This window comes from Lactuca sativa, chromosome 5 (assembly GCF_002870075.4).
Source record: "Lactuca sativa cultivar Salinas chromosome 5, Lsat_Salinas_v11, whole genome shotgun sequence".
Lineage (NCBI taxonomy): Eukaryota > Viridiplantae > Streptophyta > Magnoliopsida > Asterales > Asteraceae > Lactuca > Lactuca sativa.
Genome location: NC_056627.2, coordinates 73,074,875 through 73,097,455, shown reverse-complemented (window position 1 = coordinate 73,097,455; position 22,581 = coordinate 73,074,875). Strand labels below are relative to the sequence as shown.

The following is a 22,581-nucleotide window of genomic DNA, read 5'->3' as shown; positions in this document are numbered from 1 at the left end:
ATCCATTTCCGACCCATTTTTACTAAAATGTTCAAAAATGGCCCATGTTTACTAAAAAGCCATTTTCGACCCACTTTTACTAAAATGTTCAAAAATGGCTTGTGTTTACTAAAAAGTTCATTTTCGGCCCACTTTTACCATAAAATCAAGAATATCTCAATTTTTGCTTTATTTGCCAAAAATAGTCCATGTTTACCGAAAACGGCCAAAGATAACCCATTTTTCTCTTTATTTTCACATATAGCCCATCTTTACATTTTCTTTAGTTTCATGGTGAATTCTAAAACATTTAAACATATCAACCTAACATGAGAAGTTACATAAGGTAACTTGTTTCCAACAAGCTGAGACTTAAATAAATCTTGATTTTGTTGACTTTTAGCACAATATCACAACATTTCATACATATAACATGTAAAACATACAAATGCAAGAAATTATACAAAGATTTTCACAAGACTTTGACTTGTATCCAACCCCCCCCCCCCCCCAAGAAGGAAAAAATCGAAAACAATGGGTATGAAGCTCACCTTGGGGCTTTTTCGGTTTTGAAGAGGAAGATGGAGAAGGTTTTCGGCCTAGATTGCTTCCTTGAGGAGGTCTTCGAAGTTAAGGTGTTCTAGGGAGCATAATCACGAAAATGAGAGAGTAAGAGAAGTATCTTTTATATAAACTTGGAATAAAGAAAAGGGAGTTTGTCATAAACTTACCAAGGGATGAGCTTTGAAGAAAACTTCTTGAAGCACACTAGTAACCCATGATTTTTGAAGAAGGAAAAGAGAGAGTTTCTTGAGTTTTTGAGAGAGAATAAGATAAGAGTTTGTGTTCAGAAAATGAAAAGTGGAGAAGAAATGGGGAAGGGGTCGGCTGATGAGGGGGCAGAGAAGGGTAGTAGAGCTTGACTTTGATGTGAAGTTCCTAGATGTATGCTAGACATTTGCTTGGTTACATGTCATGGAATGTTGAGGTGTCAAAATAAGTCAACCTCCTTTATTTTGTGTTCTTTTTTTTAATATATGGTTGATCGGTTATGGAGGAAGAAAGAAAAGGAATGGGCTTAGGTTTTCCAAGTGTAACCGAAAACACCTAAGGCCCATTAAGGGTTTTAGGTTTGCATAAATTATTGGGCTTGGTTTGGGGCCAAGAATAGTTTCCATCCAATACTAGGCCAAAAGAAATATTAGGCCCAATAAGGATTTTTGGTTTAGGTGAGAGAGCCCACTAGAGATCTTTGGCACATTAGGGCCCAAAGAATGGTCTTTGGCCCAATGAAACTAAGTAGAAGAGTTTTCGGCCCAAAATTATACCTAATAGAGGTATTTGGCCCCTTATGGTCTAAAAGAGATGTCCACGACCCAATAAGGATCATGTTGAGTGGTTATTGGTCCATTAAGGGGTTTGAACCGAGAAGTCAGAGTTAAGACCTAAAGTTGAGTGGACATAGCTTATTGGGTTAGGTTTTGGGCATACAAAAGGAAGTTTCGACGTGAATCACAATTTTGGATGTATAAACTTGTATAGCACTGAAGTTAATTTATACTACATGTAGTGTCACTTAGTTATACAAAGAAACTATTGGTACATGGATAGAAATTTCTAGCCCTAAATGCTAGTTGTGACAACTGCAGTCATCTCGAGCTCTTCCCCTTGCAACTGGAAGTACTTGAAACCAAATAGAGGTATTTGGCCCCTTATGGTCTAAAAGAGATGTCCACGGCCCAATAAGGATCATGTTGAGTGGTTATTGGTCCATTAAGAGGTTTGAACCAAGAAGTCAGGGTTAAGACCCAAAGTTGAGTGGACATAGCTTATTGGGTTAGGTTTTGGGCATACAAAAGGAAGTTTCGACGTGAATCACAATTTTGGATGTATAAACTTGTATAACACTAAAGTTAATTTATACTACACGTAGTGTCACATAGTTATACAAAGAAACTATTGGTACATGGATAGAAATTTCTAGCCCTAAAATGCTAGTTGTGACAGCTGCAGTCATCCCGAGCTCTTCCCCTTGCAACTGGAAGTACCTGAAACCAAAACCGAAAACTGTTAGCACGAAGATTAGTGAGTCTCCCCAAACTACCACATACCATAATCACATAATAACATAACACTAGGCCTTGCCCACTATATCGGGCCCCACCCGGCATAGGACAAGTCTGGCATTGGGCCCCGCCCCGCATCAGACCGAAATCCGGCATCGGGTCCCGCCCGGTATCCAGCAAAGCTCGGTATACATATAAACTTATCAACAAATACATATAAACATAATCACATAACATAAACATATAAACATTCCTCGGGCCCTGCCCGACATCAGTTTGAAGTCTGGAAACATATAAAACAATAACATGCAAGAATCACGAAGACATTAAGCATAAAAACATTCCCCGGGCTTTCCCCGGCATCAGACCGAAGTTTGCAACATATAAACTTACATCGGGCACTTCCCAACATCAGACCTTAGTCCAGAATATGCTGGCATACATAAACAGTCCGACATTGGTGCCTTCGACCCGTTCCTACAGGAGGAAACTCACCTCACAAAGTTGAATGCAAAATCTCATGGTAAGTAATCTCTAATAGCTGCTCCGAATCCCTGACTATCATTATCACAATAACACTTAGTCAAAATCCAATAATCAATCTTAGGGTAAAATGACCATTTTACCCTTGGTCAAAGTCAACATTCTGGGTTGACTCAACTCTTCGAGTTCCATAAATCAGAAAACCATGAAATCATGATCTAACTTGTCGAGTTCTTCACGAACTCGTCGAGTTTCTCCTATCAATAAAATCGGGACTTTCCAACTCCACTCGTTGAGTCCGCCCTGGAACTCATCGAGTCTTACCTTCTATAGGGTCGGGGCATTTAGACCCAACTCGTCGAGTTCCTTTATGAACTCGCCAATTTCTTCATTCTGTTAAGCTATCTTAATAGATTAAGCTCCTATCCTTCATATCTAAGCTCCATATTTCATATACATAATGAAAATGTCCTTTTAAGGGTAAAGTTTCCAACTTTACCTGTTAATACCCTTCCTTAATGGATTTAGCTCAAACCCTAACTCTTTAAGATCTAGATCTTGATCCATAAGACATTAATACTTCAAGCTAAGGCATACAAACTGAGATCTAGACTCTAGATACTACATGAACATGTAAAGTCTCTGACTTTTTCTCCAAGCATGGCCTTTTGGAGCATAAAAGGCCAAAATGACATCCTAAAGCTAGCATGGGGCTTTAAGGGCCATAAAGTTTGCACCTTTATGCCATGAAAGCCCTTTAAGGACCTAGATATGTAAGTATACTCACTTGGGACGTCCATTTCCCAATGACCATGCTACTTGGACCAAAACCCAATAAAAGTGAAAATGAAGAGATCTAAGTAATCATTAAGAAAATTTGAGACATGCTTACCGGAAAATGCTGCAAATGGAGTGATGTTTCTGGATATAAAGGCTTTCTCTTGGGCCTCAAGCTTCCCCTTCTTTAACAAGCTTCAAATACACAAGTTTTCTCTTAAAAATGACTCACAAGCTCACACAAGGCATTAGGGTTTTGAGATTTAGAGTTTGGGACTTGAAGGTTGTAAATGAGGCCAACTTATAGAGGTTAATGTGTTTAAATTGAGTGCAAAACCCTAAAATTAGGGTTTCATTCTGCCCATCCTACTCGTCGATTTGAGGCTCTTAACTCGTCGAGTAGGCTTCACCACTCGCGTCCAAATCCGTTCCCTACACGACGAGTTTGGGGATTCCAACTTGTGAAGTTTATATACAAAAGTGAATAAATATTTAATTAAATACATACCAGGAACTAGGCGTTACAGGACTAATCATGATAGAACAACCGCAAGACTTTCTTAATGTAGTGAGAAATCTATAACCACCGTGCTGTTCTATCAGCCTAAATATCCATCCTTGTTAACTTCTTTTCAGCTTCTAAATCATTGATCAGAAGCTCATTCTCCAGAAGCTTCTTCAAGTTGTCTTTCCCGAAATTAGCATCACCAGACACTTCTTCCCTGGGTTAAATAAGGGATTCCTCACATCTATGTTGTTCCATGCCACCCTGCTGTTCCTCATTTATCACAAAACTATGTGTGTAACACCTGATTCCTGGTATGCCTTTAATTCAAGTATTTCTTATGTTTTTCTCTAGGACTCGACAAGTTGGAGGCCCAACTCATCGAGTAGAGTCGTGATCCGCGGGAAGTTTAAGTAGTCTACTCGACGAGTCGGGATTCGGGAGACCGACTCGGCGAGTAGACGCTGTTTGAGTGAAACCCTAAATTGAGGGTTTGCACCCTATTTAAACACATTATAACCCCTCAACTCAACCCCCATCGTCCAGAGCAAACCCTAACTCGAAACCCTAGCCATTTTTAGTGTGTTCTTGAGCCTTGCAGTGTTACTTTGTATGATTAAAGCTTGAAGAAAAGAAGGAGGCTTGTGAGATCAAGGGGGAACCAAGAAGATCCAGAGTTTTGAGCATATTTCCAGCTTATTAGAGGTATAAAGCTAAAACCTTGTCTATTTATTGTCCTGATCTTGGTTTTGGGCATTTTTCTACATCTTTCTAAGCCCTAGTGAGGATGTATTCAGGATTGAGTATAAAAAGTGAGTTTGTACTTACGATCTAGAGCTATTGGGGGTCTTTATGGCATAAAGGTGCCCATTTTGTTGCCATAAACACCCCATGCATCTTGGAGACCATCTTTTATGGCTTTTTTAGCCAAAGATCCCATGCATGTGCACCAAGCTTGAGGCTTTACGTGTAAAATAGACATTAGGAGGCCAGATCTATGGTTTTGATGTGTTAAGACCCATTTTAATCGACTGTATAGTAATGGTCAAGGATGGACTCGACGAGTCGTTCTTAGGACTCGGCAAGTCAGGGTGTAATGACCACCAAATCCTTTCTGTCGATGGACCAGATGATAGTGTGGAAGGTCCCACAGTTTTTTAGGCTCTTAAAGGACCTGGGAATCATGGGACTCGACGAGTGTTTGAGCAAACTTGGCGAGTCCAAGGCAATCTCCTAATCTTTGAAGATGGACTCGACGAGTTGTTCTTACAACTCAACGAGTCATAGACTAGACACATTCTTATGAGGGAGATGAACTCGACAGAGCTTATCACTAGTTCATATGGTAATGCTCTAAGCATTAATCTTTGTCATGTGAAGATGTTTCTTTTTGTTGCAAGGTGACTGTGACCAACAGTTGGCGATGCCCACATGTGCTCGCTGGCATGGAGCACAGTTTCTTGAGAACCAGGCGCTAGATACGAGTTTAGCGGTAATGATAGAAACTTGGAATTGGCAACCTACTGGTCATCAAGGCATATTAGTGAACTCCTTTCATCATTCCTTAAGAGTACCCCAAAGGATACATCATCAAGTTCCCCTAGTCTAGTATATACGGTGTTGGCATAGCCTATCTATGGTGTTCTGGACTAACAACTGCCAAGAGTCATTATCTTAACTCAGGTGATGCCATTATGGTGATCTTTTTGAATATTCCTCCCATTTAGTACCTTCATTTTATTCCTTTTTGTTGCGTAGTTGCTTCTTTCACTTTTTTCTCTACTACGAACCTTGTTCTTCTCTTTTCTTTATAGGAAATTTTTCGAGAATGTTTACTCTTGCTAGGATCGAACCAACCACTGTTATGTTCTAACAACTTTACAACCAATATGGTTTTCAATCCGAAGATGGTGTGTAATTTCCTACTTCTTGCTCCATGTTTTCGTTCCATCCTGAAAGGAAAGTTGGGTCTACATAAAGACCTTTGATGCGGGTTTCTGACTGCCCATTATTGACTTTCAGGACGAGTCGCTTCATCAGAATGGATGTAGTATACAAGTGCTAACTCACATTGTTTTCAATAAGATGGTCACCTTTGAGATGATTTGTCGGTGCAAGGGCATGTTTCTGGACTTCTACTCGGTAGGGGTTCACATGCTTGTTCCCAACCCAAAGAGTTCTCCCAAGAACTGGTAGGAAAAGTGGATGTGGATAAAATTATCCTGAGTAAGCAGGTGTTATTATTGGATGGACCCCATCTCTAATTTTTCCCCGAGATTGTTTAATCATAACAAGGAGGTTATTCTCACTCTAAACAGTTTTCAAGTAGTGGTGGAGAAATTTCCTAAGTGGATTCTTGTAGGGGATGGCATGAGTTCATTATGGTGGGCACGGAGGAAGATGTTCGAGTTCTTCACAACAATAAATAGTGAGTTTTATATATTATCTTCCCCCCCCCCCCTTTTTATAAATGGCTAGAAGGGGATTGACTTCCAAAAAGTTTGTTCTTATATACGGGACATGTGTGGAACAACCTTTGCAATTTGATGAGATGTTGCGGAAGAAGTTCAAAAGAAAACTATAATACATGGAGGTTAACATGCATTAGGTTATTCCGCTACCATGTCAGGTTGATTATATTGCCCTTTTAGAGCAATCTCAAGAGATTTAGGCCGAGGAGCCCTTAATTTTAGAGGATCATCGGTTATTGCTGGAAAATGTTTTGGTGAATGTTCCCATATCAGTGACGGTTGACTGATGTTGGGGGGTCTTTAGGCGGGGTCATCCAAGTTTGTTGAGGATAGCAAGGAAGGCATCATAACCAACTTCAGTCGAGCCCAAACTAAGCATAAGGCGAGTATTGAGTTCCATAAATCCCACAACTAACTTTGGTGATGCCAATATTCGAAAACGTGTACATAGACATAGAGTGTTAAGGAAGATGTTGGTCGTTACTCCGTTCGGTTATAGTGATGTGGTGGTTATTCCCGACAATGATGTTTTATAGTCGAAGGGAAACCATGGAGCAAGTAAGAAGCACATTGTGTCGAGGTCGATTCATGTGCAAGTAACTCCCGAAATAGATGGTTTTGATGTTAACCCCAAAACAATTAGTTTGAACCTATCCAAGGGTGGTAATTCTGGTGGAGTCTTGTCTGAAATGTTCGACGGGGATATATTTATGATTCATCATATTTTAAATCGGTAAGGGGATAGATTTGAACTTAAAAATGGATCTTTGTATATTTGTTTGTTCTTTGAATCTTATTCCTATAAGCAAATTTGTTCTCTGTTTTGCAAATCGAGATTGAGTTGTAAGATCAAGTTTTGAGACGCTAAATTTGATTTTAAAATCGGATGAAAACAATTGTCTAAACTAATTAAATAGTTTTGTAGATGTTGAGATTGGTTGGAAAAGGAGATCGAGAATGGAGGGTCATCAATGGGAAAATGGTCACTTGTAGAGAGGGATCGAAGAAAGTAAAATTACATAGAGAAAGAGTGAGAAAGGGTGGTTGGTGGTGGTAGGGCGGCAAAGGAGGCAACAAATGATGGCAATGGAGGGTGGTGGCAATAGAGGGTTGTCACCGACCGAAGATAGTAAGTTTTGAGAGGTATGTTGGTTTGACAAGAGAGAAAACAAAAGGTGGAAGAAAGAGGGGGGGGGGTGTTGTGTGAGCCCCAATATCTAATTACCATCTCTTTTTAATAATAAGTAACAAACAATAATAAAAGAAATTTCCATCAAGTCAAGTCGGTTAGGGACCAAATACGTAACAAAAAAAAGTTTAAAGAACCCTCCAAGTTCGAAAAATAAGTTAGGGACCAAGTGTAACGCCCCATTCCTGGTACGTTGCTTCGGTGGCATTTATTTAGAAGTTTTTGAGAGGGACTCGGCGAGTCTATGGCCCGACTCGTCGAGTGGGGACGAGATTCCGAGCACGTGTTAGTCGGCGACTCGGCGAGTCCATATTCGGGACTCGGCGAGTCTGCCTGCCAGGTAGAAACCCTAAATCCCCGGGTTTGCACCCTATTTAAACCACCTTATGAGCCCCCAAACTCGTCCCCTTCACCCTCAGAGCATCATTTAGCAAACCCTAATCGTTTCCTTGGTTATTTGTGCATTTCTTGTGTGAATCTTGAAGTTTTGAAGAGAAGAAGGAGGCTAGATCCAAAGGAGAAGAAGAAGATCCAAGGTCTTGCTCCCATTTCAGAGTTCATTGAGGTATTAGCCGAATTCCTTCTGTTTCTATGATTGATTTCTCTTTAGCAAGCATATTTAGCCTCTTTTAGCCATTTCTTAGCTTGATCTTGGTAGAGGGATCACATTAGATTGATTAGCCTTTGGATCTAGCCATGTTTCAGTTCCAAAATCATAGATCTATCACCTTTATGGAGCCATTTTGCATGATAACCCTAGATCTACTCTCTTAAGTGCCTTTTTAGCCTTTATCTCCTTTTTCATGTGGATGTACACGTAAAGTTGGAAACTTTACGTGGTAAATCAGCCTTAGGAGCTCAGATCTATAATTTGTATGCGGTGGTGTTGAGCAGAATCGAGTTTTTAGGATCTGCATGCATGTGACTCGGCGAGTCGTTCTTCGGACTCGGCGAGTCCGGTCGCGAGTCCCCGATCTTTACCCCCCTTTGAGTGATTCCGAGTGGAGGTCAGTGAGTAGTAGGATGGACTCAGTGAGTCGGAGGGTGGACTCGGTAATGGTGGGACTCGACAAGTTGTTCGTACAACTCGGCGAGTCCAAGGCAATCTTCTTAGATCGAAGAACAACTCGTCGAGTTGTTCATATGACTCGGTGAGTCGGATGAAGATTGTCTGAGTTCTTGGATCGAGAGGGTACTCGTCGAGTCGATGCCATACTCGACGAGTAGCCACGAGTAGGGTTGAGAAGTGAGACTAGAGACTCAGCGAGTTGGCGGCCCAACTCGGCGAGTCAGGTCAACTGTGGGTTGACTTTGACCGAGAGAGTTGACTTTGACCAAGGGTAAAAGAGTCATTTTACCCCAGTGTAGTGTTTAGCATTTGATTGAGTGTGTTTATGGACTTGTAGCCGGGAAGATACCGGAGCAGCAGCAGTTAGCTTCCAGAGCCATTCACACAGCAGCCAGTTCACAAGGTGAGTTTCCCTTCAGTAGGAACGGGTCTAAGGCCACAATGCCGGCCCGTTCAGTTAACCGTAGTTTCTGGACTTCGGTCCAATGCAGTAGCTAGTATGTTTGACGCCTCCGTGGCTCAGACAGGATTTATGTGTTTATGCTAGTTGATATGTTTATGCTATGTTCAGTCAGCTTCGGATTTCGGTCCGATGTAGGGGACAGAGGTCTCAGTCAGCTTCGGACTTCGATCCGATGTAGGAGATGGAGGTCCCAGTCAGCTTCGGATTTCGGTCCGATGTAGGGGATGGAGGCCCCAGTCAGCTTCGGACTTCGGTCGGATGTAGGGGACGAAGGTCCCAGTCAGCTTCGGACTTCGGTCCGATGTAGGGGACAGAGGTCCCAGTCAGCTTCAGACTTCGGTTCGATGTAGGGGGCAAGGCCCCAGTTAGCCCCGACTTCGGTCCGATGCAGTGGGCAAGGCCCATTATGTGCTTATATGTTATTATGTGGTATGTGGTAGTTTAGGGGAGCTCACTAAGCTTCGTGCTTACAATTTCAGTTTTGGTTTCAGGTACTTCCGCAAGCAAAGGGAATAGCTCGGGATGATGGCATCGCACACACCACAACTTTAGTTTTGTCCTGGGAGTTGATTTAGTTTTCTTGATATGTTTGGATACAGATGTGATACAGTTTTTCTCACAGTATTTTATTATGGTTTTTGAAACACGCAGTATATGGTTTTATTTTGTGATACTCAGTCGCGTGGGTTTTGTTATAATAAAAATCGAAATTTTTGGGTGGTATTTTTGGGTTGTTTCAAGTTGGTATCAGAGCCCTGGTTTGAGGGATTCGGATACACCTCCGGGTGCATCTGAACTCAAACTAAGGGAAAGATAAAACGATTTTCAAAAAGAAAAATGTTTTCGAATGAAATTTTGAAAAGCACTTAGAAAGAAAAGAATTTTTAAACAAGATAAGGGTGTGGTGCATGAGATCAGCCGAGCTCAAGTAAGTACTCCCAAATTACCAATACAAGTTTTATTATTATGATTAATTGTTCCAGTTTCAGTAGAACAGCATGCTAGTATAGGACAAAGGATCTAGGAGGATTCCTTATGTGCCTGCTATATGTGTTACAGCTTTATGAGAATTGCATGCTAGTATTGAGTAGACAGCAGTAGGATAGCATGTTTAGGTTATGCCTGGTAGCGCGAGCTTAGCATTGTATGCTAGTGTAGTTTCTTATTATGAGAATAGTTTTGTCTGAGTATGTTTCCTTTATCCGAATGCTGCTTGCTTTGTGCTTGTGGGACTCTGAGTGGTGGGAGTTAGCCATTAGGTGAATACGTCACAACACATGTGAGCAGGGTTGAATAATCTCAGAGTGCTGGATTGGCCCTGTTGTGCAACTCTTGTCTGAGTCCAACCGTTGTAGGGACGAGTCTTTTACTCGAAGGATTATCGGAGCCTCATTGCATGTGATGGTATTCAGGTGGTGGCTAATTAGCATTACAAGGAGGCCTTCAGCAGCTGAGGACTGGTTTGAGTGGAGTCAAATATTTCCTTAGGGCAAGCCTAGGATGAGAGTAGCAGAGATCAGTAGTAGTAGAAGTGACTTGGTGGAGTCAAGGCAGTTCTTGAGGAAAGTACGGATAGATGTGGAAGGTAGTATGGGCCCGTACTACTGAAAGCAGAGGATCCGTACTCGAATCAAGGAAGGCCGAGACAAGACCAGGAAGCTAGTAGTAGTATCAATGATCCCTTAAGATATTTCAGTTTTCTGATGTTGCTATGATGTGTTTCAAAATGGTGGTTTTGCGTCCGAGGACAGCAGCCGGCAGTGGAGGTGCCGGGGAGGGATCAGGATTAGGCTCGGGGGACGAGCGCATGGATGAGCAAACCAGAGAGTTTCTTTCTTCAGAGATTACTCGTATCATTTTAGAGCAGACTCCTGTGATCTTCGGTTCGATCAAGGAGGGTATCCTAGAGCTGATGGATGAGAGATTGGGCACCTTCTGTGCCGAGATGGCGGCCATGATGGGGTTGCGTACACTTACATTCAGGGAGTTCAGGGCATGTGGAGCTCCAGATTATCACGGGGCGCGGGACCCCATAGCGAGTACTAGATGGTTGGCGGATGTGGCCAACGCGTTCCGCACTAGCAGGTGTCCCGAGGGGGACAAGGTCAGATTGGCATCCTGTCTTCTGAAGGACTGGGCACGGGATTGGTGGGAGGAGGTCGGACATACCATTGGAGATGATGCAGCGTTGGATGCGATGACCTGGACTGATTTCTCTACCAGGTTTAGGGCGGAGTTTGCACCAGTTATTGAGGTGCAGTAGTTAGCCAGAGAGTTTCAGGACCTCACCCAGACTACAGAGACCGTGGCGGAGATCACCGCCAAGTTCAGGGAGAGGGCTCTTCTTGTTCCTCAGTATGCAACCGATGAGGATATGAAGAAGGCCCGCTATCATGAGATGTTGCGGAGCGATATTCGCCAGTTTGTGAGCCGGTCCAGCTGTAAAACGTTGGACGACATGATTGCTAGGGCTCGAGAGAGGGAGATTGATCTCGAGATGGAGAAGAAGAGGAAACCGAAGGCGGTTTCGGGTTCAGGAGGTTCGGGCAAAAAGCCCAAGGTTTCAGATCACAGATCCAGGATTCAGCCGAGCCATAGCCGATGTGGCAGTGTGGGAAGATGCACGATGGGGTGTGCAAGGCAGGGAGTTCCGGCTGTTTCAAGTGCGGTCGGACTGGGCATTTGAGCAGGGATTGTACGGCCCCTGCTACTGCCGTTGCAGCATCAGATCTAATTTGCTTTCAGTGCAATCAGAGGGGACATAAAAACTCCCAGTGTCCGAGTTTAGCTGCAGTAGGGAAGGTGGCTGCACCTGCCCCTGCTACTTTGAGGATTACAGATGGCTGACAGGGCCGAGCCGAGGCGCCAGTGGCGAAGAGTAGGGCGTTTCAGATGACAGCAGAGGAGGCGCAAGCGACTCCTGATGTGGTGACGGGTATGTAGCTTCCCTTCATCTTTATTTTATTATTGATTGATTATTGCTTATTATTGTATGTTTTATATAGGGTCGTTCTCTGTGAACGGCATTTCTGCTATGGTATTATTCGATTCGGGGGCTACCCAATCATTTGTATCGCTTGCGCTTAGCAAGAGATTTAGCAGAGCTCCAGGGGAGCTGGATTGTCCACTAGAGGTTGAGATAGCAGATGACAGGACCGTGAGGGTCGGCAGAGTGCATAGAGGGTGTTCTCTTCAGTTGTTTGACGAGTAGTTTTCGGTGGACCTGGTTCCTATTCCCCTGCGAGGGAATAAGGTTATTGTAGGCATGGATTGGCTAAGCCCCAATGGGGCGGTGATTGATTGTGAGCTTCAGCTAGTGAGGGTTCGCACTCCCAGTGGGGGAGAGTTAGTGATTCAGGGCGAGAGGCCACAACGCGGATCGACCTTTTGTTCCGCCGCAAGGGCGAGGCGCTATTTTCAGCAGGGTTGCGCTGGTTATGTAGCTTATGTCTTGGATGCTCGGGAGAAGGGCAAGACGACAGTTGATGATGTTCCGATAGTGCGAGACTTTCCGGATGTATTTCCCGAGGATTTACAGGGAATACCTCCTGAGAGGCAGGTTGAGTTTGGGATCGACCTGATTCCTGGTGCGGCTCCGATAGCCAAGGCACCGTATCGCCTAGCTCCCCCTGAGATGTAGGAGTTGTCTACGCAGCTGCAGGAGCTGCTAGACAAGGGTTTCATTCGGCCGAGCAGTTCTCCTTGGGGAGCGTCGATCCTGTTTGTGAGGAAGAAGGATGGGTCGCATCATATGTGTATAGATTACCGGGAGTTGAATAAGGTAACGGTGAAGAACCGTTACCCACTCCTGAGGATAGATGACTTGTTTGACCAGCTTCAGGGAGCGTCTTGGTTCTCCAAGATCGATCTACGCTCCGAGTATCATCAGATGCGGGTTAGGGATGAGGATGTGCAGAAGACTGCTTTCAGGACCAGGTATGGTCATTATGAGTTTGTGGTGATGCCATTTGGGCTCACCAATGCCCCAGCCGCGTTCATGGATCTCATGAATCGCGTGTGCAGGCCAATGCTGGATCGGTCAGTGATAGTATTCATAGATGATATCTTGGTGTATTCCAAGACGCAGGAGCAGCACGAGGAGCACCTGAGGGAGGTGCTGGAAGTTTTGAGGAGGGAGAGACTTTTCGCAAAGTTCTCCAAGTGTGAGTTCTGGTTGCGCGAGGTGCAGTTCCTTGGTCACCTCATCAACCAGAAGGGTATTTTGGTGGATCCGGCCAAGATAGAGGCCGTGATGCAGTGGGAGGTCCCGAAGTCTCCATCTGAGATTCGGAGCTTCCTAGGATTGGCAGGGTATTACCGGAGGTTCATTCAGGATTTCTCCAAGATAGCAGTGCCGCTCACCCGACTGACCAAGAAGTCGGTGGTATTTCGTTGGGGGCCTGAGCAGCAGGCAGCGTTCGAGACCCTCAGGCAGAGATTGTGCAAGGCTCCGATCCTTACCTTGCCATAGGGAGTAGAGGACTTCGTAGTCTACTGTGATGCCTCAATCACAGGTATGGGAGCAGTGTTGATGCAGCGAGGCCATGTGATAGCTTACGCCTCGAGGCAGTTGAAGCCTCACGAGGCTAACTATCCTACCCATGATTTAGAGCTGGGGGCGGTTGTGTTTACCCGCAAGATTTGGAGGCATTATCTTTATGGGGTCCGTTGTACTATCTACACGGATCACAAGAGTTTGAGGTACCCTATGGATCGGCCGAGTCTGAACATGAGGCAGAGGAGGTGGTTGGATGTGCTGAAGGATTATGATTGTGAGATCCTTTACCATCCAGGGAAGGCCAACGTGGTGGCCGACGCCCTAAGCCGCAAAGTGTCGGCAGCACCTATCAGAGATTTGTGTTTGAGGATGACAGTGATTACTCCGTTGTTGGAGCGGATCAAGGAGGCTCAGGGTGAGGGCCTCAAGGAGGAGAGGCAAAAGTGTGAGAGGATAGTGGGCCGAGTAGCTTCGTTTGATTATGACAGTCGGGGATTGCTGACACTTCATGGGAGAGTGTGGGTACCGTACTGGGGAGGAGTACGGCAGGTGTTGATGGACGAGGCTCATAAGTCTCGATTTTCTATCCATCCAGGGGCGACGAAGATGTATAGAGATCTTCAACCCGATTATTGGTGGCCCTGCATGAAGCGGGATGTCGCTTGGTATGTTGAGAGATGCCTGACCTGCAGGAAGGTCAAGGCGGAGCACCAGAGGCCTCACGGCAAGATGCAGCCGTTAGACATTCCCGTGTGGAAATGGGAGGACATCACCATGGATTTTATCACCAAGCTTCCCAGGACCGCACGAGGAGTAGATTCGATATGGGTAGTAGTGGATCGGTTGACGAAGAGTGCTCATTTTATCCCGATTCAGGAGAGTATATCGGCAGAAAAGTTAGCCGATATCTATGTGCGTGAGATCGTGGCACGTCATGGAGTGCCGGTATCGGTGGTGTCAGACCGAGATGTCCGTTTTACATCCAGATTCTGGAAGCGGTTTCACGACGAGATGGGTACTCGTCTTCATTTCAGAACCGCTTTCCACCCTCAGACAGACGGGCAGAGCGAGAGGACGATTTAGACTCTCGAGGACATGCTCAGGGCATGTGTTCTAGACTTCGGTGGCAGTTGGGATACGTATCTTCCGTTAGCGGAATTTTCGTATAACAACAGTTATCATGCGAGCATTGATCGACCTCCCTTTAAGATGCTTTACGGGAGGAAGTGTAGGACCCTGATTTGTTGGGGCGAGGTCGGTCAGCGAGTCGTTGGGAGCACAGAGGTGGTGCTCAAGACGACCGAGTTGATTCAGCAGTTCCGTAGTAGACTGCAGACTGTGCAGATTCGGCAGAAGAGCTACGCCGACAGGAGGCGTTCAGACTTGGAGTTCCGGGTGGGCGATATGGTCCTCCTGAAGGTCTCACCCTGGAAGGGTGTCATCAGGTTTCGGAAGAGGGGCAAGTTGGGCCCCAGGTTCATTGGTCCTTTCAGGGTTTTGGCCCGAGTGGGTCGGGTTGCTTATCGGTTGGATCTTCCTGTAGAGCTTAGCCAGATCCACAACACTTTCCATGTGTCTCAGTTGAGGAAGTGTTTGGTGGATGAGTCAGCAGTTGTTCCCTTAGAGGATATTTAGGTTGATAGCAGCCTGAATTATATTGAGAGGCCGATCGCGATTCTGGACCGGAAGACAAAGACCTTGAGGAACAAGGCAATTCAGTTAGTGAAGGTGCAGTGGCAGCACCGGAAGGGGTCTGAGTGGACGTGGGAGGCTGAGGAAGAAAGGAGAGAGCACTACCCGGAGTTATTTGCAGATTCAGCCGTAACAGACTTCGAGGACGAAGTCTGAGACAAGTGGGGGAGAATTGTAACGCCCCATTCCTAGTACGTTGCTTCGGTGGCATTTATTTAGAAGTTTTTGAAAGGGACTCGGCGAGTCTATGGCCCGACTCGTCGAGTGGGGACGAGATTTCGAGCACGTGTTAGTCGGCGACTCGGCGAGTCCATATTAGGGACTCGGCGAGTCTGCCTGCCAGGTAGAAACCCTAAATCCCCGGGTTTGCACCCTATTTAAACCACCTTATGAGCCCCCAAACTCGTCCCCTTCACCCTCAAAGCATCATTTAGCAAACCCTAATCATTTCCTTGGTTATTTGTGCATTTCTTGTGTGAATCTTGAAGTTTTGAAGAGAAGAAGGAGGCTAGATCCAAAGGAGAAGAAGAAGATCCAAGGTCTTGCTCCCATTTCAGAGTTCATTGAGGTATTAGCCGAATTCCTTCTGTTTCTATGATTGATTTCTCTTTAGCAAGCATATTTAGCCTCTTTTAGCCATTTCTTAGCTTGTTCTTGGTAGAGTGATCACATTAGATTGATTAGCCTTTGGATCTAGCCATGTTTCAGTTCCAAAATCGTAGATCTATCACCTTTATGGAGCCATTTTGCATGATAACCCTAGATCTACTCTCTTAAGTGCCTTTTTAGCCTTTATCTCCTTTTTCATGTGGATGTACACGTAAAGTTGGAAACTTTACGTGGTAAATCAACCTTAGGAGCTCAGATCTATAATTTGTATGCGGTGGTGTTGAGCAGAATCGAGTTTTTAGGATCTGCATGCATGTGACTCGGCGAGTCGTTCTTCGGACTCGGCGAGTCCGATCGCGAGTCCCCGATCTTTACCCCCCTTTGAGTGATTCCGAGTGGAGGTCAGTGAGTAGTAGGATGGACTCAGTGAGTCGGAGGGTGGACTCAGTAATGGTGGGACTCGACGAGTTGTTCGTACAACTCGGCGAGTCCAAGGCAATCTTCTTAGATCGAAGAACAACTCGTCGAGTTGTTCATATGACTCGGCGAGTCGGATGAAGATTGTCTGAGTTCTTGGATCGAGAGGGTACTCGTCGAGTCGATGCCATACTCGACGAGTAGCCACGAGTAGGGTTGAGAAGTGAGACTAGAGACTCGGCGAGTTGGCGGCCCAACTCGGCGAGTCAGGTCAACTGTGGGTTGACTTTGACCGAGAGAGTTTAGCATTTGATTGAGTGTGTTTATGGACTTGTAGCCGGGGAGATACCGGAGCAGCAACAGTTAGCTTCCAGAGCCATTCACACAGCAGCCAGTTCACGAGGTGAGTTTCCCTTCAGTAGGAACGGGTCTAAGGCCACAATGCCGGACCGTTCAGTTAGCCGTAGTTTCTGGACTTCGGTCCAATGCAGTAGCTAGTATGTTTGACGCCTCCGTGGCTCATATAGGATTTATGTGTTTATGCTATGTTCAGTCAGCTTCGGATTTCGGTCCGATGTAGGGGACAGAGGTCTCAGTCAGCTTCGGACTTCGGTCCGATATAGGGGACGGAGGTCCCAGTCAGCTTCGGATTTCGGTCCGATGTAGGGGATAGAGGTCCCAGTCAGCTTCGGATTTCGGTCCGATGTAGGGGATGGAGGCCCCAGTCAGCTTCGAACTTCGGTCTGATGTAGGGAACGAAGGTCCCAGTCAGCTTCGGACTTCGGTCCGATGTAGGGGACAGAGGTCCCAGTCAGCTTCAGACTGCGGTCCGATGTAGGGGGCAAGGCCCCAGTTAGCCCCGACTTCGGTCCGATGCAGTGGGCAAGGCCCAGTATGTGCTTATATGTTATTATGTGGTATGTGGTAGTTTGGGGGAGCTCACTAAGCTTCGTGCTTACAGTTTCAGTTTTGGTTTCAGGTACTTCCGCAAGCAAAGGGAAGAGCTCGGGATGATGGCATCGCACATACCACAACTTCAGTTTTGTCCTGGGAGTTGATTTAGTTTTCTTGATATGTTTGGATACAGATGTGATACAGTTTTTCTCACAGTATTTTATTATGGTTTTTGAAACACGCAGTATATGGTTTTATTATGTGATACTCAGTCTCGTGGGTTTTGTTATAATAAAAATCGAAATTTTTGGGTGGTATTTTTGGGTTGTTTCACCAAGTACTCAGATTAACCCAAACCACAAGGACCATTCATATAATTTTACTCTTAAATCAAAAGATTTGTTTTGATAAACTTGGTAAGTACACAAGTACACGGAGGTTTGAGTTCAAAGTTGAGAGATAGATGCAGGATTTGCCATCTAAAATCATCTATATAAAAGACGATAAACTTCAAAAGGGACAATAGACACTATGCAAGCGGCCACCATTGACAATGATTTCTGAAACCTCAAAACTAATTGGCAGTTGATTGCAATTTTATTATAAACAATAATGCAGATCTACACGGAAATTTAGGGAAAATGACTCTTGAGGGTGACTAACTATTGCGTTTGTTTTCATTTAGTCCACTTTTTTGTACTCAATATACCATCGAACTTGTTGTTTGTGTTCACCATAACCCTTTTGACTGACTTTTGACCTGTGATAGCCGGTTAAAGGGTTATGATGAACACAAACAACAAGTTCGATGGTATATTGAGTACAAAAAAAAAGGAAAATGACTAAAATGAGAACAAACTCAATAGTTGGTTACCCTCCTGAGTCATTTTCCCCGAAAAGTTAAATGAAATTAAAGTTGCAAAATTATCAAAGACTACAACCTTCTTTGGCCATAACGTATATGAAGAGTGTTTCGGAGGGATAACTTCGTTAAAACATGATCTATGCTATGTTTACTATGGTTAGCTATCAACACCTCTCTACAAAAGGATATGATTGTGTATGAGAGGTATATTTATCAACATAAATGTTTACCTTAAGATATATTATGGTGATGTGTCTGCAAAAGCTGCATGATATTGTACATATTTATGTTGTATCTTATCCCATTAATTCGATCTTAAAGCTAACTAAACTCAAAAATTACAGCACTTGTGATTCCATTCGTTTATAGACTTGTCTAGAATCCATGATACGATAAATTATTTAATTGGAAATGTAAATGTAGTCATGAAATGCACTTGCTTAGTCAAGATTTCATAATAAATATTCAAGTGCATTACAAAGTTGTACATATATGAATAATGTTCTTTTATGGGTTCTGTTTTGAAGAGAAACAAAAATGAATCTCATAAAGTCATTCATATCAGCTAGAGATGACGTGAGATTTGTTGTAAATGAGTAAAGGGAAAATGACTCTTGAGGGTAACTAACTGTTCCGTTTGTTTTCATTTGGTCCATTTCTTTTTTTATACTCAATATACCATCGAACTTGTTATTTGTGTTCACTATAAACCTTTGACCGGCTATCACAGATCAAAAGTCGGTCAAAATGGTTATGGTGAACATAAACAACAAGTTCGACGGTATATTAAGTAAAAAAAAAAAAAAAAATGGACCAAATGAAAACAAACGGAACATTTAGTTACACTCAAGAGTCATCTTCCCCAAAAATTTAAACAATAGCAAGATATAAATAAACATAAACATGATATTATATATGTCAATTAATATTAGAAACCAAGATGCTAAAAATATAACCACATATTTCTTATCAATTGTCCAATAGATTAATATATTTAAAATAATAAATAAGGGCTACATACTAGCTTAGGCCATGCTGCTGGATGGGAGGAACTGCGGTAGGCCAGCAGGGAAGAACAAATGGAGAGAACAAAGGGAAGAAGAAACTTATAACTCTCGCATCTCGAAGCAAACAAGGTAACGTCAGAAGCTTTTTTTCCATATCATATTCCACAATTCTAATCGTAAACGAGGGAAGCTCAGCCGGACACCAAAAGAAGAGAATATCTTGATTAAGCGGATGGGGCGAAAGGAGACCCATTTTATTCTTGTCGATATTTTTATCTCCGCATTTCATTTCATCCAATTCAACTTCATGCAACAACAACCACTCACACCCACCACCATTCTTGAGTTCCCAAACTCTGTAATTCCAACTCCTCCGAGAAAAATAGAAATATCTAAGTCGATCAGCATACTCCCCTAAGCAGCAGTTCCCTGAGATGTAGCGGAAATGGCGTACTTGATTTCTGATCTCATGTGGAAGCTTAATGGTTCTACATTCACCATTGTAAGGATCATAACAGAAAATCCCACTATTTGAAACAGAATTCCAATATAGCAATCCATCACAAACCACAGCACTAGGACACCAACTATCCCATCCGCAGAAAAATCCATGATCATGAGTCGAATTTGACATGAAGTACTCCTCCCTCCACCTCCCTAACACTGAACAAAAGATTTCTAATTTTAATGTGTCTGATAGATCCCAATGCGAATTGCAGTTAACTACTTCAATACGAACAACTTTAAAACTTCCTCGTTCGTCATCATCATTACATGAATATCGGGGATTACATATAAACCCAATGTACACTGTTTTGATATTGGTTGGAGGTGGAGGAAGAGGAATCCATTGCTTCGTTAATGGGTTACAAACAAAGTAAACAATTGGGTTGCGAAGAGGCGCACTGCATAAAACCAATCCGTTGTTTGAAGCCAAAAACTGTAAAATCTCTTTTTTAATGAAAGATAAAGAAAACCCTGGAGATTCAAACATGGGGAATCCGAACGCTATATCTTTCTGTATTTCGGAAGGACGAATTTTGGGGAACAGGAGTTGCGATTGATAATAAAGACCGAAGCAATTGTTGTTTTGATGATAATTCACGTAACGTCGAATGAAATACGAACGTGAAATCAAAGAACGAAAGCGTATTGAGACGCACTTACAGATATTGGCTTGCTTTTGAGGGAGACGTATTAGGATTTCGATTAAGAGCTCGTCGGTGAGCTTATCGAACACTGTCATACTACCACCACATGATCCGGCGGACTTTTCGTCGGAAAATCGCTGATTCCCTCTCCTTTTCCTGAACCTGTGAGAACTCTCTAAGAATATGCCAGCAAAGGCTCTCTTCAAGACTTTATAGATTGCATTCATCACTGTTCGTTTGTATATGTTGTTGAGTAACAGGGGCGTAGCTTAGCAATTGGGTTTGAGCTCCATTACCGATGCTTAGATTAAACACCAATATGTTACTTTGGAATACTAGTAGTACGATGATCTTCAACTTCTGGGAGAAATCTATGGAACTTGGTTGATGAATGTTCTACAATTGGACCAAATATAGAGGGAGCTAGTTGTGTACTTTTTTCGATTAAAGAAAATGAAAAGATGCTTTGCTCCTTAAACTCATCCAAAGATTTTAAGGTGAAAGAGGACTAAAAGAGAAAAGAAAGAACAAGGAAAAAAACTGAAGAAAATAGTCCAAGATTTTTCTGAATTTTGACTAAATGTTTTATTCTTTGTCAATAAACTGTTTTAATTAGTTTATAAACTATTTCAAAACATCGATAAATTACTTTTATATGGTTTACCAAACCTTAAATAACAATGAGCTACTTTATTTTTGCTAAACAAAGTCAAAGCCATTCGTTATTTAGTTTTCAATGGGCATAACATAAACGCCACTGATGGTTTACATTAGGTCCTGTTGTTTATGTATAACTTTCGGGTTTTGAATAGTTCGGGTTGTTTTTAAAATAGTAATAACCGATACTCGACCTCTATCGCAATTCGGATTGTCGGGTTTCTGGTATTCGGGTTTATGTCGGAATGGGTATTTTCGGAAATACCCGAAAAATTGCTTACATGTTATTTATTCGATTTTTATTATATTTGGGTGTGAATGCAACTTTTTATGATTAATTTGGGATTGTGAATGTAGTGGAACATATGCTTATATAAAAAATGATTTATATGTCTATCAAGTTTCAAGTGGGAGTGGCTTTAGGTTGGCCATTTTGAAGGGGAGTATAATATTATATGCCACTATATTATATGCCACTATATTCTGTAACCATTCATTCAATTTTCAATCATTCAAAGTAAAGTATTAAGTATGTGCATAAAAAAAATCATTATATAAATATACTAGTAAGGGGAACAGACAAATAACGTAAGGTTTTAGTTGAAGTGGATAACAAGATGAATTTATTAAAAGTACATTGCTATTATGGGCTAGAAATAAAAGTGCATTGCTATAATGGTAAAAAAAAAGTATAAAATAATGAAGACTTAGAATGCCAATGACCCGTTTACATCCAGCTGCTATTCGAGCCTTGCGACCTCCTTTCTAGTCAAAGTGGTCTTTAGAGCAATGTCAACAAGTTGTCCATAGTTAGCCAAAAAAAAAAAAAAATGTAAAAACCATAAAGGCTAAACAACCCACCTCCTTTTAGCATGTTCTTCCTTCTTAGAAAATTTCACTTTCTTAGAAAAGACCACCGGTAGAAGACAAATAAGCTACATAATAAACAAAGATTTTTGTTATTTCTTCACTACAAAAAAGGCAACCTGTAAAAAATAATTTAATGGCTTAAATCATTATATAGTGAAAAATACATTATCTAATTAATACCCCTATAGAGAGAAGTTTATAGGTTAGTGTTAGTTTTAGGTCAAGTTTGAAGATCGTTTGGTTGATTTCTTGAAATGTTTTAATCCATTTTCTTTATCTTTTCTTTTAAAAAATATAAAATCAAATCAATTGGTAATCAATAGCTTCATGGGGGTAGATAACAAAGGAATTCTAGGGTGAAGTCATGAGATGATATCTAATTAAATGCACAAACATTGTATCAGGAGTAACAACAAAACAAGGTTAGCATACATCTCATTTCCAATATTTTTTGCTAGAATTCTGATAAAAAAAAATAAAAAGTTCCAAGTCAAAAACATAAAATCTCCACATCATTGTGACACACATCCACATTGGTAACATTTTTTTGATTTTGACCTGGAGTAATAAAAAATGCAAGCAAATACCACCTTGATTATTTGAAAAGAAAAGTTAAGATGGTGTTTTCATTAACATAAATGTTGGTAAAGTACCAAAAAAATCTTTCAATACTTTGAAGATCCTTAATTGGACTAAAGAAATAGGAAAGTACTGCAGACTGCTTTACAAATTCAACATATCAAATTATTTTGCAACTTTCTTTATGTAATATGGTAGATCTTCAATTCCAAAGGGAATCTTTCCTTCCTCTTTTTTTTTCAAAATTTTAGAAAATAATATAAAGAACAATCAGTTTGTCTATTTGTAATGTGAACTATTTGCGTCCTTAAAAAAACAAAAGGTATAAACCAGCTTTCGG

General features: G+C 42.5%; 1 protein-coding gene across 2 annotated transcripts; it reads right to left on the bottom strand.

Annotated features, from left to right (window-relative positions):
* Positions 1-1,920: 1,920 nt before the first annotated feature.
* Positions 1,921-20,644, bottom strand: LOC111908043 (F-box protein At3g26010). 2 transcript variants are annotated; one of them, XM_023903863.3, is made up of 2 exons: positions 18,999-20,644; positions 1,921-2,027 (listed from the first exon to the last, which is right to left on the bottom strand). In XM_023903863.3, coding segments are annotated over exons 1-2 (1,365 nt in total). In that variant the 5' UTR covers positions 20,363-20,644; the 3' UTR covers positions 1,921-2,026. The 2 variants fall into 2 exon arrangements, with proteins under 2 accessions (XP_023759631.1, XP_023759630.1); XM_023903862.3 differs by lacking the exon at positions 1,921-2,027 and having other exon boundaries at positions 18,919-20,644.
* Positions 20,645-22,581: the final 1,937 nt, after the last annotated feature.

Coding starts and splice junctions, on each gene's coding strand:
- LOC111908043 (XM_023903863.3), bottom strand. CDS start 20,362: ATGAATGCAATCTATAAAGTCTTGAAGAGAGCCTTTGCTGGCATATTC.